The sequence below is a fragment of the Metopolophium dirhodum genome, chromosome 2 (genome assembly GCF_019925205.1).
Source record: "Metopolophium dirhodum isolate CAU chromosome 2, ASM1992520v1, whole genome shotgun sequence".
NCBI lineage: Eukaryota > Metazoa > Arthropoda > Insecta > Hemiptera > Aphididae > Metopolophium > Metopolophium dirhodum.
Window position 1 is genome coordinate 33,467,488 of NC_083561.1, and position 16,680 is coordinate 33,484,167.

At 29.6% G+C, this 16,680-nt stretch overlaps 1 protein-coding gene and 1 long non-coding RNA gene across 3 annotated transcripts; one reads left to right on the plus strand and one right to left on the minus strand.

Moving 5' to 3' along the window:
* Positions 1–10,490: 10,490 nt before the first annotated feature.
* On the minus strand, positions 10,491–15,610 carry LOC132939644 (5'-AMP-activated serine/threonine-protein kinase catalytic subunit alpha-like). Of its 2 annotated transcripts, none has more exons than XM_061006928.1 (5): positions 15,456–15,610; positions 15,075–15,267; positions 14,049–14,977; positions 13,862–13,981; positions 10,491–11,572 (listed from the first exon to the last, which is right to left on the minus strand). In XM_061006928.1, the coding sequence occupies exons 2-5, from the start codon at positions 15,252–15,254 to the stop codon at positions 11,485–11,487; spliced, it is 1,317 nt and encodes a 438-aa protein (XP_060862911.1). In that variant the 5' UTR covers positions 15,255–15,267; positions 15,456–15,610; the 3' UTR covers positions 10,491–11,484. The 2 variants fall into 2 exon arrangements, with proteins under 2 accessions (XP_060862911.1, XP_060862910.1); XM_061006927.1 differs by having other exon boundaries at positions 15,352–15,527.
* Positions 15,611–15,775: 165 nt separating this feature from the next.
* LOC132939646 (uncharacterized) lies at positions 15,776–16,624 on the plus strand. The gene is made up of 2 exons (XR_009663996.1): positions 15,776–16,287; positions 16,360–16,624. It is a non-coding gene; the product is annotated as an uncharacterized LOC132939646 (long non-coding RNA).
* The last annotated feature ends 56 nt before the right edge of the window (positions 16,625–16,680 follow it).

Here is a 16,680-nt window from a genome sequence, read left to right on the forward strand (position 1 = left end):
GATCAGTGCATTTTTTCTACTATACAAATTGAGAAGTTGAAGTTGTGTAAACTTTTTCAAATACCTCACCTATACGTTTGATATTGTATTAGACTGGACAAAATAAAAATTAAATTGTAACTACATATACATTTTCAACCTCCCTTCCCCCATGTTGAAAAATCCTGCATGCCCCAGTTGCGCCATCTTTTTTATTATTATTATTATATAAAATTTCCTACGTGACATCAGTTGTGTAAAAAGTTTGGCGTCCTGTACTCCGTAGGTACTCCCGTTGTGAAACAGCTGACGACTTGGTGGGTTGATTTAGGAATAATAAACAGTATTATAATATAGTCATATAGATTATAGATTATAGAAAGCGTATCGATTTTTTTTCCCTTCGTGAATTATTGGGTACCTATTTATATTATATTATTTTACAATATTGTACGATTACATTTTTAAACAGTAGGAGTGCTAAAAAAATAATCTTGAAATGAAGGGTACAGTGAAAAAGCCGGAAAAGTTTTTAATTTCTAAACTATATGCTTATATTTTCTGTATGCCTAAACCAGGGCTTGAAACCGATATTTGATACCGATTTTGAATACCGGTTGAAACCGTTAAAAACCGAAATCTATACCGAAACCGAAAACAAAATCGAAAAAAACCAATACCGGTAATCAAAACCGAAATCGAAATCAGGAAATTCAAAACCCGTATTCAAAACAAAAAACGAAATCAGAAAATATAAATACTGATATCCGAAACCGAAATCGAAATTTTAAAAAATAAATACCGATAACCTAAACCAAAATCGAAATCAGGAAAAATATTTACGGTTTCAATCTCTGGCATAAAACTTCCGGTGGTCTTAACTCTCAACTAATCGGCTTTTTTTCCTGGTTCGACCACTCAAAAGATAGAATACCTCGATACAAATAATTTGATACCGAATTCGCCATTTCGGAAAAAAATGAATTTTCTGGTTTCTTCCTGTATACCAGCAGTCCCCACTAGGATTTTGGAAAGGGCTAAATATTATTTTTGAAAATGTCTTGATGCGGGTCACATGCAGTAAATTTTTATTTGATCATAATATTGACCGAAGTACTTTTTTTTCTCGGGACCCGGGTGTGAATATTCCTAGTTCCTAGTTACATTTTAAATGATGATAATTATAAGTTATAAAAGTAAAAAAATATTAGTTTGATATAAGTATTTTATTTTATTTACTTGAGTGTAGAATGTTGGATTTTAGAATGTAAAATTCAGTTTTAGTGCGGGCCGCACAAAATTTGTTAAAGGGCCGCGTAGAGTGGTCTACCACTGCTGTATGCTTGACGCTTGTATACCCTTCAAATGTTCTCAGTCTTGGAAATAGTAAACATATCTACTAGCCTAAAACAAAGAGATGTCCTTTCTCTCATAGAGTAGAAGATCATAAGTTTAAGAGAGTAAAATTAATGATAATATTTGATATCAGAAATAATGATAAATGATAATGTTACATTTGTGTTTTGGTGGTTGCCAGTAATTATTGCCAGTTTCGGAGATGCTTAGAGGGTGCTATGCGTTTACATATACAATTTAAGGGGAAGGTGCTCCAGAGCTAAAAATAAAAAAAAACAGTAAGTACTTAATAATTATATAATCTCACCAGTGGTGGGAACAATTGATATTGGTTTGCACAACTATATTATACTCTATTCAGAATACGAAATTAAGAAAAGACCAGGCGGCGGACGAAAAAACGTCGTTATTCGAGCATCCATCCCTACTACGGATGCCTACTTTGCGGCTACCTCCCCAAATATTAACAACTAGGTAAGGAATAGATCACGAATCAGCCTAGTTCACTAGGTGGTCAAGTTCAGTTGCAATGCATGAATGAGATTTGTTCTTATTCTAAATAGAGTATAGAAATTTAAAAATTAAACAGAAGCTTCAGTAAAACATCCAAATTTACAACTTCAAAAAGTTTTTCGATATACTTGTAACTTCCAGTTTTATACTGCATGCGGTAAAGACTTTCCCAAACATCAATTGGACGGTTCTTAAGAGGATGTCAGCGCACCATTTGTTTTCTGTCTCTGGCCCACGCGCAACATAGACAAAATGCATTTACGCAGAATCATTTTTTCTATATTTTTAAGTAATCTTAGAGTAAAATCACTCATTACAAAAAAGATAGAGAATAATATTTTTGCGGGAATGACATATCGATTTGTCTAAATATTGTCTCAAAACAATTTAAACATAATTTAAATTTACAACATTTTTTTCGAATACAAAGTCAAATAACAATAAAATATAATGTTAACATGACGTCATTCCCTCAAAAATATTATTCTCTATATTTTTTTGTAATGGGTGATTTTACTCAAAGATTTCTTAAAAACATAGAAAAAGTGATTCTGCGTAAATGCATTTTGTCTATGTTACGCGTGGGTCAGAGAGAGGAAACAAATAGTGCGCTGACATCCTCTTAAGCTTAAGACATTTTTGGACATTTTCAGTTAATACATTAGTTCTGTGTGAAATTACAAACCGCGTTGAATGGTACCACTGTAGATGCCATGTGGTATTTGGTTTACGAGATAAAATAGAATGCGTATGGTAATAAGTCATTGCACAGTTTTTTTTTATGAGAAAAGGCCTAATTATACTAATTATAACTTATTTTAATGACAAAAGGCATAAGTCTTATAAAATTACATGCAATATAGGTCTTACGTCATGATGCGAAAGGGCTCAAGCCACACAGGTATAATATGCAATACCTAAGTCATTATAATTTGAAGAAAATGAATAAATACTAAAATATATTTAATAGTAAAATAACAAAACACTTATATATATTATGTTAGGTACTGTGAATGTCCACAAACCTACTAAATTAGTGAATGTTGAAAAATTAAAATAATATAGACATTATTCACTAATGGATGTTAAAATTTTACATCAGGAGTTTGGTCAATATTTGGACATACACAACACGGTTTTGGTTAAGGTTGACATAGGTACGTATTTGCACATACTATTTTACTATAGTACTATTGTCTATAGACAATAATAAAAAAAAAGCAGGTAAGTGTATGTCGCTCTGCTGTACAATAGGTTACAAGTGGGTCAATGTATAATGGATTGTATTAAACTTGAATTCAATGATATAAAATCATTGTATACGAAATACGGTTCTGAGCGGAGACGGTTTGTCAGTCTGGATTTTTTATATTGTTATTATTAATTATTAATTATTATAGCTTGTAAGTTGAATTAATATTATAATAGGTACCTATTATTATTGTTATTAAATTCTGAGCGGAGCTAGTGGCTTTACAATGGTGTTTTTTTTTTTTTTTTATATCCTGTATACAAAATTTATACCGGAAGGAGTGCTTCGATTTCAACATATAGTATCTTATCTTTTAGCAAATTAGATCAAGATGGTACTTTAGACAGGTCATTTTTCGATTTTCTCAATAGTTATTTAATGCTACAGGAAAAACCACTGACAAATTACGAAAAACCGCTAAAAATTGGATTTTAATTTCTAACGCTTAATTTATCACCATAGAAAAGAATAAAAAATAATAATAATACCTATTATAATATGAATTCAATTTACAGGCTATAATAATTAATAATTAATAATAACAATAGGTATAAAAAATCCAGACTGACAAACCGTCTCCGCTCAGAATCGTTTTTCCTATACAATGATTTTATATCATTGAATTCAAGTTTAATACAATCCATTATACATTGACCCACTTGTAACCTACTGTACAGCAGAGCGACATCCACTTACGCGCTTTTTGTATTCGTTTCTATGGTGATAAATAAAGCGTTAGAAATTAAGATCCCATTTTTAGCGGTTTTTCGTAATTTGTCGGTGGTTTTTCCTGTGGCATTAAATAACTATTGAAAAATCAAAAAATGACCTTTCTAAGGTACCACCTTGATTCAATTTGCTAAAAGATATTTTTTCCAAATGTTAAAAAAAAAAAAAAATGTATCTAATCACACTAAGTTAAGATGACATATGTCAGTAAAACTTTATTTTAATAAAAAAAAAAAAAAAAAAAAAAAAAAAAAAGATAAGGTGCTATATGCTGAAATCGAAGCACTCCTTCTGGTAGATATAAGTATATAACAGGATATAACAAAAAAAATACAAATAAACACCATTGTAAAACCACTATAGCTTCCTCGCTCCGCTCAGAATCTAAAATAACAACAATATGTTTAATTATAAATTGTTATTACTTAAACTGTATTATACTTCTCTTATTAATTTAAATTATGATTATTTTGCCATACAAAAATTATTCTACATATTGCAACATTACAAACTGTCATGACTCATGACATTTTGTACTACATAAAATGTTAACATTTCTACACCACACTTTTTTGTGGTGCATTTTGTTTTTCAATTACATCTTGTGTACTCTTGCCGACCAATTGATGAATTTGAAGCAGAACAGCTTGCCTTAAGAACATTTGTTGATACTTTTGTTTAGGACGCATAGGTGTGACAGTGCCTTAATTAGGGAGAGGAGTTTGTGAACCGCAACGTGAGGCTTGCAATTTTTATGGTACCTTCGCACCACAATGTAAGTGTGCACTAAGAAAGCATCTTCCGAAATTCACATTTTTTAAAGTGGTGCTTGCACAAGTATTTTGAAATTCAAGATGATCGATGAACATTTTTAAGTTTTGAAAACCATACACCGAATATTAAATAACAAATTGCACAAACTTTGAATGGTATAGATTTGGTACATTTAACGGGCAACGAAGTGCACGGAATCAGCTAGTACATAATAAAATGTAAAAATCCTTAACTATTTAATCTAGCAGGTAATTCGTGAGGGCCTAATAAAGTATTTTCAACCACTCTACACCAAACCTTCATATTAAATATGTACTGGGAACCCCTAATACAATTATACGAAAAGCATGCGAATTTTCTTCAGATCAAAAAGGAGATGTGTTATGGTTAAAAAATAAAAATCAATGTTATATAGCTTCGGCAATGTAAGGGTTGACATGGTAAAACGGTTGGTTTATTAAACTTGTACCTATGTTAAATTACAACAAATTAGTAATAACTATCACCACTGTTTATCTTGTAGGGTTCTCATATACAAATCGATGTGCTCCACTACTTTTTTATATAGTTATATATCGGATTTATTTAAGATAATATGCTCTAAAAATAATTTTAATAATCCAGATTTTGAAAATAGAAAAAATGTTTCAAAAAAATCTTCATTCGGACATCACCCATATATAGATACCACTGTACTAGTGACCTCATCCATTTCTTTAATGCCCTATATAATTATATTAAAATATGCATAGAGCACATGGGTGTGAAGATGCCCCCCCCCCCCCCCCACATTGTCCAATTTTCTCCAAACCACCGTCATTATATTTTGAAAACTTTTATTTTGCTATAAATATTGTTTCTACTTTGGGGGGCATATTCACCCAGAACCCCCTCATGTTGTCCAATCAACTCCAAACCTTCGCCAATATTTTGAAGAATTTTGAAAACCAGGTTTCATAACTAAATTGTTTTGTTTTCAACTAGGCTTTTATAATCTGATTAAGATTTTATTTATTTAACTAGGCTTTTTATTTATACAATTAAGATACGAATTACCTTGTAACAAAAACATGTTCATGTTTAAATATCAAAAATACATAGGTAGTTACAACTTACAATTATTTTTTGTAAGAATTAAAATTTCAACGAAAATCGTCAAATCGAAAATTGAATTTTTGTGCGGAGGGGGAGGCGCAAATACACAGATTTGCCAGGGGGCGACACCAAACCTAAACACGGTCCTTCCTGTGAACAATATAATATGTTTGGATTTGTGTAATGCTGTATCTCATATGTATATAAATATAATGTATGTGTGACGACGTGACGTGTGTGGTGTAGTGTGTACCAATGTATACCATGTGTACCATGTACCAGTGTATGTATGTAAACGCACATGTGTGCAAGGCTGGGCATTAACGAGTTAAAAAGTTTAAGTTAAGTTACTTTTAACTAAGTTACATACATTTGCCGCCCTTTCGTTTTGATCTCTCTATATATTTACCACCCCTTGTCTCCTTAACCATATCCTCCTCAAACATATTCACGTCTACTCCGAGTTCAAGTTACAGTATACCTTATACGTTATAGTAATAATTTATATTATTCACAACAAAAATATTTTCATTCTACTATAGACAATTAATTAACATATTGAAGAATAAGAATTTTTATCTTTTTGACTGACTGGAACCACCTTAAGGGAATATCAAATGTATCGCTTATTATCAGACTATATAATATAATAGACCTTTTTCAATTTATGATATGGATTCAGGTACAGTAATACAAACATCTTATTAGTATTAAAAATAATAATCTTTGTACTTACTAATAAATTAGCATCGCTTAAAAAAGTTAAGAATAACTAGATTTAATTTAATTAAAGTATATCATTATGAATATACTCTACGTATAATTTTTATACAGACATACCGTGAACAGTTTACAATAAAATTCGTAAGATCGAATTATAACTTTAATAATATTCACGGTAAGTGCTAATATAATATGCCTATTATAACAAATATTATCAAAATTATTAATTACATAATTATTTATGAATATACTAATAATGTAGGTACAATTTGGTTATACAAAAATATACAATATACAAATCATACAACGTGCTATAACATGGGTACGATACTTGTAAGTTTTCAGCCACCGTTGTCTGCGTAATAAAACTTAAATATTATATTGCAGGAGGTTACGACAAAGCGACGGATGAAAAACAAGTGACATTGTCATTATAAAAATATCGAAAACCGGGCTTCTTACGACTGTTAAAAAAAATTCTCCTCTACAAATTTGTAATAGGTACCTATTCATACTGTAAGCGTATTACTGGAATGACGAAACCATGTTTTTATGGCATATTTTGTCTACTTGTGTAGTGCGGCCTGCTAAAGTATTGTCGGCGCACAACCCGTGTCACCACGTCAAAATTAAACAATATAATAAATAATAATATGATTAGGGCTAGGATTTATATGCAATAACAAATTGTAAAATACGCATTTGATTTACCAAAATATGCAAAAACAAATTTTTATTATTTCTAGATATTATATATTTTTATCACAATTCATAATTTATTATTATTACATATATTGTTAAAAAAAAATCCTCCTCTACAAATTTGTAATAGGTATTCATACTGCAGTAAGAGTATTACTGGAATGACGAAACCATGTTTTTATGGCATATTTTGTCTACTTGTAGTGCGGCCTGCTAAAGTATTGTCGGCGCACAACCCGTGTCACCACGCCAAAATTAAACAATATAATAAATAATAATGATATATAAACTGGTCGCCACCAAGTCACGGTCTTGTTTTGCAACAGAGTACAGCATAATATTATTGTCACAGAATAATTATTATTCTACGATATTATATTATATAGTATGTTATTGTTATCAAATATCGACGACCGCGACGTCGTCATTTCAGGGAGAAATCAAATTTATTGTAATGTATACGTTATCTGAAATTTAATTTCCGTGTATTATACATATTTTGTACTTTTACATAAAAAACTAAATTTGGTTAATTTCCGGACATCAGCTATTATTTTTAAAATAATAAAAATGTAATAATTAAATAATTTCTTTTTTGCTCATCATATTGTTTTATTTTTGAGCTATTTATAGACATTTTAATTTTGGGAGTTTTTTTTGTTGTTGTAATTCGGTTAAAAACTTTCGTAAAAACTTGAAATTTGGGTTGTTTACTTATATTATCCATACCTACACATGGTAGGTCTTTTCAAAACATTTGAGCGACTTATGAGCTTTTTCTTTTATTTTATATTTTTTTTCATTTTCATGATATTTCCTAATTATAAATTATATAAATTACCTATTTATGTAAATCGTTCTTAAGCTGTTCTTAAAACGCTTTGTTTATCACCATAGAAACGAATAAAATTAAATAAAAAAGATTCCCTCATCCGCTCAGAATCGTTTTTTATCGAACGCAATAATTGCATTCAAATCGAATACAGTAAAATTACACTATCCTATCCGAGGCCCGAAGGGACGATGGACAAACATCCACCACCGAAATGCGCTGACCTACTTTTTTTTTTTTCTCGGCGCTTTTGAACACTAATGGGAATATGGGCCTCCGCAATTTTGACCTTCCCAATGCACCAACTAGATTCACTTCCCATCGAACAAGATACTGAGCCATTATTTTATTTCGATTAATTATCGTGTACACAGACACAAAAAATAGACATTTAAATTTAAAAAAGTGGGTAAGTGGATGTCGCTCTGCTGTACAGTAGGTTACAAGCGGGTCACTGTAATGGATGGTGTTAAATTTGAATTCAATGTTATAAAATCATTGTATAAGAAAAACGATTCTGAGCGAAAACGGTCAGGCAGCCTATGATATTTGTTATTACTATTATAAGTATATATGATATTATTGTGAATAAAGTAATACATTTTTATATAACCTATTTACGTAGAACCTTATTTTCAATTTTCAATCCTTAGCTATAAAAGTTTAACATTTTCTAAATTTTTAATTACGAAATAATTATTACATTTTGTCAAAATTTGAACTTTAAATGGTTATAAAAAAAAATTGTGCCTATGTATTTTTAATATTTTTCAACTGCTATTGTAACAATATATCAGGAGCCTTACATTAAATGTTCACGCTTTTTTACCCAACAAATAAAATTTTATCAAACCACCAGGGAAAATTTCATGTATATACGTTCATTTGTTTTAGAGTTAGGTACACCAAAAACCAAAATCGATTTTGCGTAAAAATTCCCGTTTTTCCTTAATTTTTATGTTGCTTTTCCTGGCGCTTTCGAAAACAATTGGGAATTTTAAATTTTGACCTACCCAACGCACCAACAATTTTCACTTTCCCATCGAACAAGATACTGAAGTTGAAAATCGAAGCACTATTTCGACTACTTATCGTGTACACAAAAAAAAAAAAAATAATAAAATAAATAAAAAAAACACTCATTATTGTAAAATCAATACATTCATCGTTCCGCTCAGATTATAAAATTAAGGAAAATTGGGAATTTTTACGCTAATTCAGTTTTTGACAAAATCTATTTTTTTTTTTTTCTGTAATAGGTGTAACACAAAAACAAACATCCGACGCGATAATTATCTACCATATTATGTTTATTTTAACATAATGAAATTAATATAATTTTGCGCAATTTGAGAAACATTTAACATTTTAAATTTTTTTTCTATAAATGTCGATAAAAAAAATGTATGCAAGGTCAATATCCTTGAAAATTTACCATAAGATTCCTCATAATATGTTTTTCATATACTTGCCATTTAATAAATATCGATAATGAACTGTCTCATCTCTATATTATACAAGCATTTAAAGTTAGAATTTGATTTTTCATAAAAATCGTGATAATTTGCAATTTTTTTGTCAATATAATTACACAAAAAAATTGTCCTTTTCTAAGATTTATAATAATATCTAAGATTTAAAAATTTAAAACAAGATTTGTCATATCTTTTACTACCTTTAATAAAGGGTTTATATAAAGGGAATTATAATTGAGAACAATTAAAAGCAGTAGTTTTTTTTTTTTTACAAAATGTCAATAATTTAAAAAAAAATCATTACATTAGCTCTTGGTAATAATAAAAATCAGTATAAATTATATGATACATAATAAATATAATATTATGACATATTCTGAAGATGATCAGTACAAGTATATAGTACAAGTAGTATACAACTGATTATGAAGAAGCATATAAAATAAAGCCATCCAAAAGTAGTTATTTACCGTCTTCTTTGTTGTTACAAGGCTATTATTAAATATAGTTTATTTTCAAACACATAGTATACAATTTTGGTTTTGGCATACTAGTTCTTATTGACATTACTCGTAACACAAGTTACGCGTTAAAGATAATTTTCAGCACTTAAGTACATAAAAAAAAACCAACTAAGAAGTATAATAAGCAATGAATACTTTCCAACTTTGATATTAATGGGCATAAAGAAAAAATTACTAATCAAACTTAACAATGACAAAATAATGAACTCGAACAGCAGTAACATGGTTTCTAATATAATTATCATTGTGCATTAAAAAATATAATTATTAATTATAAATAAACTAATTTACATTTTAAAATCGACTCTGAGTAAATAATAATCAACTATATCACCCTAATTTAAATAATTTCATTAATTTTAATTTGTTAAGTATAGGTTAGGTTAGGGTACTTTATTTATCGTGGTTAAAATGGTTCTTCTTCATAGGATGGTTTTAAATGTGATTTTGAAAATAAATAGAAAACTTCTTAGGAATTTAATTTTATATTAATTAAAAGAACAGTGCAGGGAAAAAAGGAGAATAAGTAAAAAATGTTAGCTGTAATAATGACTTTATAATAGTTTCTCAAAAATATAAAATTAAATATTTATAATAACATCATTATTCCAACTAAAAATTAAAATTAATTATTTATGGCACATGGCATAATTATTATCAGGTACTTGTCAACTTTATAGAGAAAAAAAATGTACAATGGTTTTGTGGAAATATCTATTGAAAATAAGAACATGAAATATTATCTTACATAGTCTACATTTCAACTGTACCTTGGGGTTAGTTAGATTAACCTAAGAGAGTAAAGTGTAATTTCTGTAACCAATATTGGTCGGACATCCCACATTTCCTTATTCTGAATTTTTTAACAATAAAAATTACAATCAGCATAGATAATAACAAGTAATACTTGTACACATTACACACAATATATTATTATTGAATATACTTAACATACATATTAGTATAGGCATGAATAAAAAATATACATACTATCTAAGCTAGAAGTAGGCATATTATACAAATATAAATGTACATTGTTCAAACAAGGAAACATTGTTTGGCACTTATATCAGTTACATCTATTATTAAGGATTTTTAATTGAATGCTTAAAAATACATTTAATTAAAAACGTAAATTTCCATTTTTTCACACAAACATGTACTTACAAACTATAAATTTCACTTAAGTTATATAAAATAAATTCATAAGCTTTTTTGCATGTTGGAACTTATTACTAATTAAGTAATAATAACATAATAACATGCACGATAAGAAACATAAAAATTAATGTTAAATTTTAAAGTTTCCCAATGTGGAAGAAAATCGAAGGGGTGAAACCTTTAACCTCAAACACAGGTACAGCCTTGCGTAATTCTATTAAATTCATGTATAAATTCTTATCACATCAATTAAGCGTATTGAATAATTAGAATGGAATCAAGAAATCTTTCATTAATAAATATAAAAAATTTAAAAAAACCAAAAAATATTTAAATAATAACGTTCATTAATTTGTAGTGTATATTGTTTTATTTTTTGTTTTTTTTTGATGGTTCATATTTTCTATTTTTGATTATTTTTCGTTTTTTAGTGGTAGTTTCAACATTGGTATTGACACTAAAAATAATAACAACATAAAAATATTATTAATTCAGTTAAAATCTACATAATTGTTTATAAAAAAGTTAGTTATTACTATCAAGTGACTTCATATGAATAATAAATGAAGTACCAGTGGCGTAGCCAGGGGGTTTTAGGTGTAACCCCCCTCCCTTCCATTGACTTTTCCCCCTAATAAATATATTGTTTATAGGTTTCAGGACTGCTTGCATGTTTTATTGTAGTGGTTGTAGATAATTTTAGATAAGTTATAAATTTGTCTTATGAAATGGCGAAATTAAATACAAAGTTTGAATTTGCATATTTTAGGATAAGTGCACATTTGGGTGATTTTTAGCATATTTGTGCATTTTTTAATTTTAAATGTACATACAATTGTTGGGAAAAATTATATTTGGATAACATTGAAAAATATCTAAAAAATATTATGTTTGGTTAGGTACAATAGGTGCTAATTTTGAGATTTGGGGAGGATGAAGCCTAAAATCATATACTGTTATGAAATTTAATAAGCTTAAAAAAATGTAGTAAATGTTTGGGAGGGCTGTTAAAATTGTTGGTGGAGCTTGGTTACAGTTGGCCCTATTTTTGCATATAATAATAATATTTATTGTCACCAAATTATAACAATTACAAACAATTTATGAGTAACAAAACATAACAAAAAATTACATTAAAATACATTGGTTCTCTTTTCAAAAGCTGAGCTTGTGCTGAAACGGAGTTGTGATACAGATTTAGATATTATTGATTATGATCATTATTGACAATTAATAAAGCAAAAAATAGAACAAAATAAATAAATTACAAAAAAGATAGAGAATAATATTTTTGAGGGAATGACATATCGATTTCTCTAAATGTTGTTTCAAAACAATTTAAACATCATTTAAATTTACAACATTTTTGTTTATTTTGAAAGTCGAATACAAAGTCAAATAACAATATAATATAAAATTGATATGTCATTCTCTATATTTTTTGTAATGGGTGATTTTACTCTAAGATTACTTAAAAACATAGAAAAAACGATTCTGCGGAAATGCGTTTTGTCTATGTTGCGTGTGGGTCAGAGAGAGAAAACAAATAGCGCATTGACGTCCTCTTAACATTTTATGGTGTATAGAAAATACCAATATTTGGTGAAAATTTCTTGTAGCTACGGTTATTTTAGTTGCCAAAAACCAAAGTTTTTTGTAAAAATCTCCTTAATTTTTGTTTGTTTTAAAAGTAGGTACTTCAAATTTTTCAAGTTTGACCTCTTGAATGCAAAAATTAGATTCATTTTCCCACCATAAAATATATATTGAAGTTGAAAATCAAAGCATTATTTAAACTACTTAGTGTACAAAGACCCCCCTCCAAAAAAAAAAAAGCATAAAAGCCAACACTTAAGCACAGATAATGTTCCTACTTAAGTTTGATAATAGGTAAATTTACTTTAATATCAAAAATAACATCACACTATTGAAACTAGTGAACGAAATGTTTTCAATGTTATACGTTTGTAAGCCAGGGACAACAAACCTAGGGGTAGTGCCATTATAGTAGTAGTATTATATTCAACAGGTATCAAATTGCAGAAGTACCTACTATTATTTTTTAGGACTTTTAATTGTTAAATATTTTATCACTAATTTAAGAGTGCAATTATTATAGTTAAGGTATTTACTCAAGAGGACATCACATCCACATGTGTCTTAAACACGTACAATATAGACAAAACGCATATACGCAGTCTGAGTGTAAATTGCTCAATTTTTGTTCTAGAGTAAAAATACCTATTATAAAATTTAATTGTGACAATATTTCTGAGGGCAAGTCGTTACGTTTTATCCATTAGGCCTAATAATATACAGTTTAGAAATAGCAAAAATTTCAACATTTTTAAAATACCTCGAATATTATAATTTTTTTTTTAAAAACTCAACATCTTGCCTTCAAAAAGATTATCATATTTTAATCTTGTAATGGGTGTTTTTATTCGAACACCAAAATTGAGCGAGTTCTATTCATACTGCATATACGTGTTTTGTCTATGTCATGCATGTGAAAGACGGAAACAACACATGCAGGTGTGACGTCCTCTTAAGTAAATACCTTAACTATAATTATTGTACTCTTAAATTAGTGATAAAATATTTAACAATTAAAAGTCCTAAAAAATAATAGTAGGTACTTCTGCAGTTTGATACCTGTTGAATATAATATTATATTCAATAAAAAAAAAATTAAATAAAACATCTGTAACATAAACACAGTAAAAAAAAAAAGAAGCAAACCTACCTATTTGTTGTGTTATTCGTTTTATTAGCTCTTGTTTCTTTTTTAGTCCTTTGTGCGGTTGTATTATTACTATTGGAATCATATATATAGTTCGAAGTACTTTGAAAATGTTCATCCGTTCTAAAACATAGAATTATGACAGCTTATATAAATAAAATATTATACATTAAGATCAATAGGTACACACGGATTTTTTTTTTGTAGTGGAATTGGACATATATCATCACATTTTTTTAGAACTATTAATGGTGCTACATGACTCACAGGTCTTACAATTGTTACACCATTATGCAATTTTAAAGTCAGTTTAGAATTTCTGACATTATTTTGGAAACATGGCTCTTCATATGGTGAATTTTTAAGTTTACTTTTAAACAATTCATATACTTCTTCATTCTGTATAATGTCATTTAAAGTATATGTTGTTTCATTATTTAAATCATTTTGTGCAGTGTCATTTACACTATTTTGCGTATTGTCATTTAAATCATTTTGTACAATGGAATTTTCATCATTTTGTACAATGGAATTTTCATCGTTTTGTACAATGGAATTTTCATCATTTTGTACAATGGAATTTTCATCGTTTTGTACAATGGAATTTTCATCATTTTGTACAATGGAATTTTCATAATTTTGTACAATAGAATTTTCATCATTTTGTACAATAGGATTTACATCATTTTCTACAATAGGATTTACATCATTTTCTACAACAGGATTTACATCATTTTCTACAATGCCATCTTGTAGAGATACCACTTCCTCAGCTGGGTTCTTTATTGGTGGCAATTTAGGTTTAAGTTTCTCGATATAATTGTATTTGTTTTTGTATCTTCTCCAAAATTGTATTTTCTTCTCTTCTACTTTGTTATTACCAGATGCAATACTTGTTGAAGCCACTGGATTGTTAGCATTAACTTTGGTATCAAGGGGCAATGAACTAAGTAAATCAAATACCTCTTTCAATATCGTTTTTAACGTATCCTTAGTGACATTCCATTCTAAAGTTTCATCAAGATTTTGATTTGTAGGAATGGGATTTACAGTATTTAGAATAGCATCAGCTTCAACCAGGGTATTTTTTAGTTCTTCATGTGACAATTTACGTAAACCCTAAAAAAAAAAAAACATACTGATTTACTGTACTCTGAAACCCACAACTTTCCAACCATTACATCGCAATTAATATTTAATAATACATAATACATACGGCCAAAAACCTAATGATAATGTTAATGGAATTGGCAGATTTGCGCACTGTTTCGGCTCCAATCTGCTGTGATTCATTTATTTCGTTGATCTTTTTATCCAACGAGCTGAGCGTCTCGGTCACACAGTCTAATTTAAGGTGCAAAGATCGTACTTCGTCCATGAACTTTTCCGAATCCATATCGTTTGGTAGTCTACAATAACAATTTCAAAGAATTAAAACAAACGATTGGCCAACGACTCGAATAAATAATTGTATTCCGGTCGTCGTCGCTTACTCGCTCATAGTGAATCGCGATCCACCGAGCCGAGACCGCGATACGGAAACCCGGGAAAATTAAACTACTCAGTACAAGTCAAAAACGCAAATCACAATATTTACCGTACAGTGAACAGCGTACGCGGTAGGCACAAGTATGATAATATAATAAGTTTATTGTATCATGGGCACAAGCATAATTATTCTAAGACCGTAGGCACAAGACGTAAACGATTAAATTGGCGGCACGAAAAACTGAGCAAACATCTTTAACCACAAAAAAAAATGTGAACGGACGGACCAATGGGCAATGACCATGGACGCTATGTCAGTGATACCAAACTTCCAAGGACTATATAATACGTATCAACATAATATAATATGTTGATGGCACAGACATATCATATATATATTTGGTGACTGGCAGTAGTTGCAAGTCGGGGGATATTTTCGATTTGTGGAGCGGAGCGACGGCGCCGAGGAGCGAAGCGATGAGTGCCGCTAGCATGGCATCACTGTACGATGTTTTTTCAAATTGGTGTCACTGTAATATGCTGGTATGGTATTGTGGTATAAACTGCCTTATCATTTTTCGGACAACTTACTGCCCCCAACACTGTTCAATGTTCATCCACCGGAATACCAGATCCACAACACAGACTGGTTACTGATTAGTGATCACTTGGGACTTGGGGATTTATTCAATAATTTCATTCTATTGCGTTTGTCTCTTGTGAGTTTCACCGTAGGTCGATAATTAATAATCAGAACATAGGTCATAGAATATTTAGTGTATAACTACTAACTGCCGCAGTAGCGTCCGATCAACCTAACCTGCCCACCTGCACTCGTAGCTCTCGCACAGAATGTTCGGAAGACCAGCCCAGGCTGTCCAGCCAAAACCACGCACAGCCATGGAAAAGGTCAAGTTCATCTACCAGGACGAAAACATTTGGTAAGCATCATCCAAACAGTTATTTACTAGTTCCGATGTTTTAGTATTATCATTATTGTCGTCGTATTTTAGGAATGTCGTGAAGAGCTTAGCTTTTTTCGTCGTCGCAGTCAAGTTCACCCGAGAGTTTCACGGTGTCGAACTCATACACTGATGTCTAATAAGTACAGAACTTCGTCGCCATCTAGCTGTCCACTCTTTGCCCATTACCAATGTACATACCAACTTACTATTTACATTTAAATATACTGAATGATATATAATGATTGTAAGACTCATTGAAAGGAAATATCTTTCCCTTATGTAACATTGAAAATTATATTATGTACAAGATTTATGTACGTGTTTTTTTGAAAATATTTTAGTCTCAAGACATCCAATAATCCGTTCTAT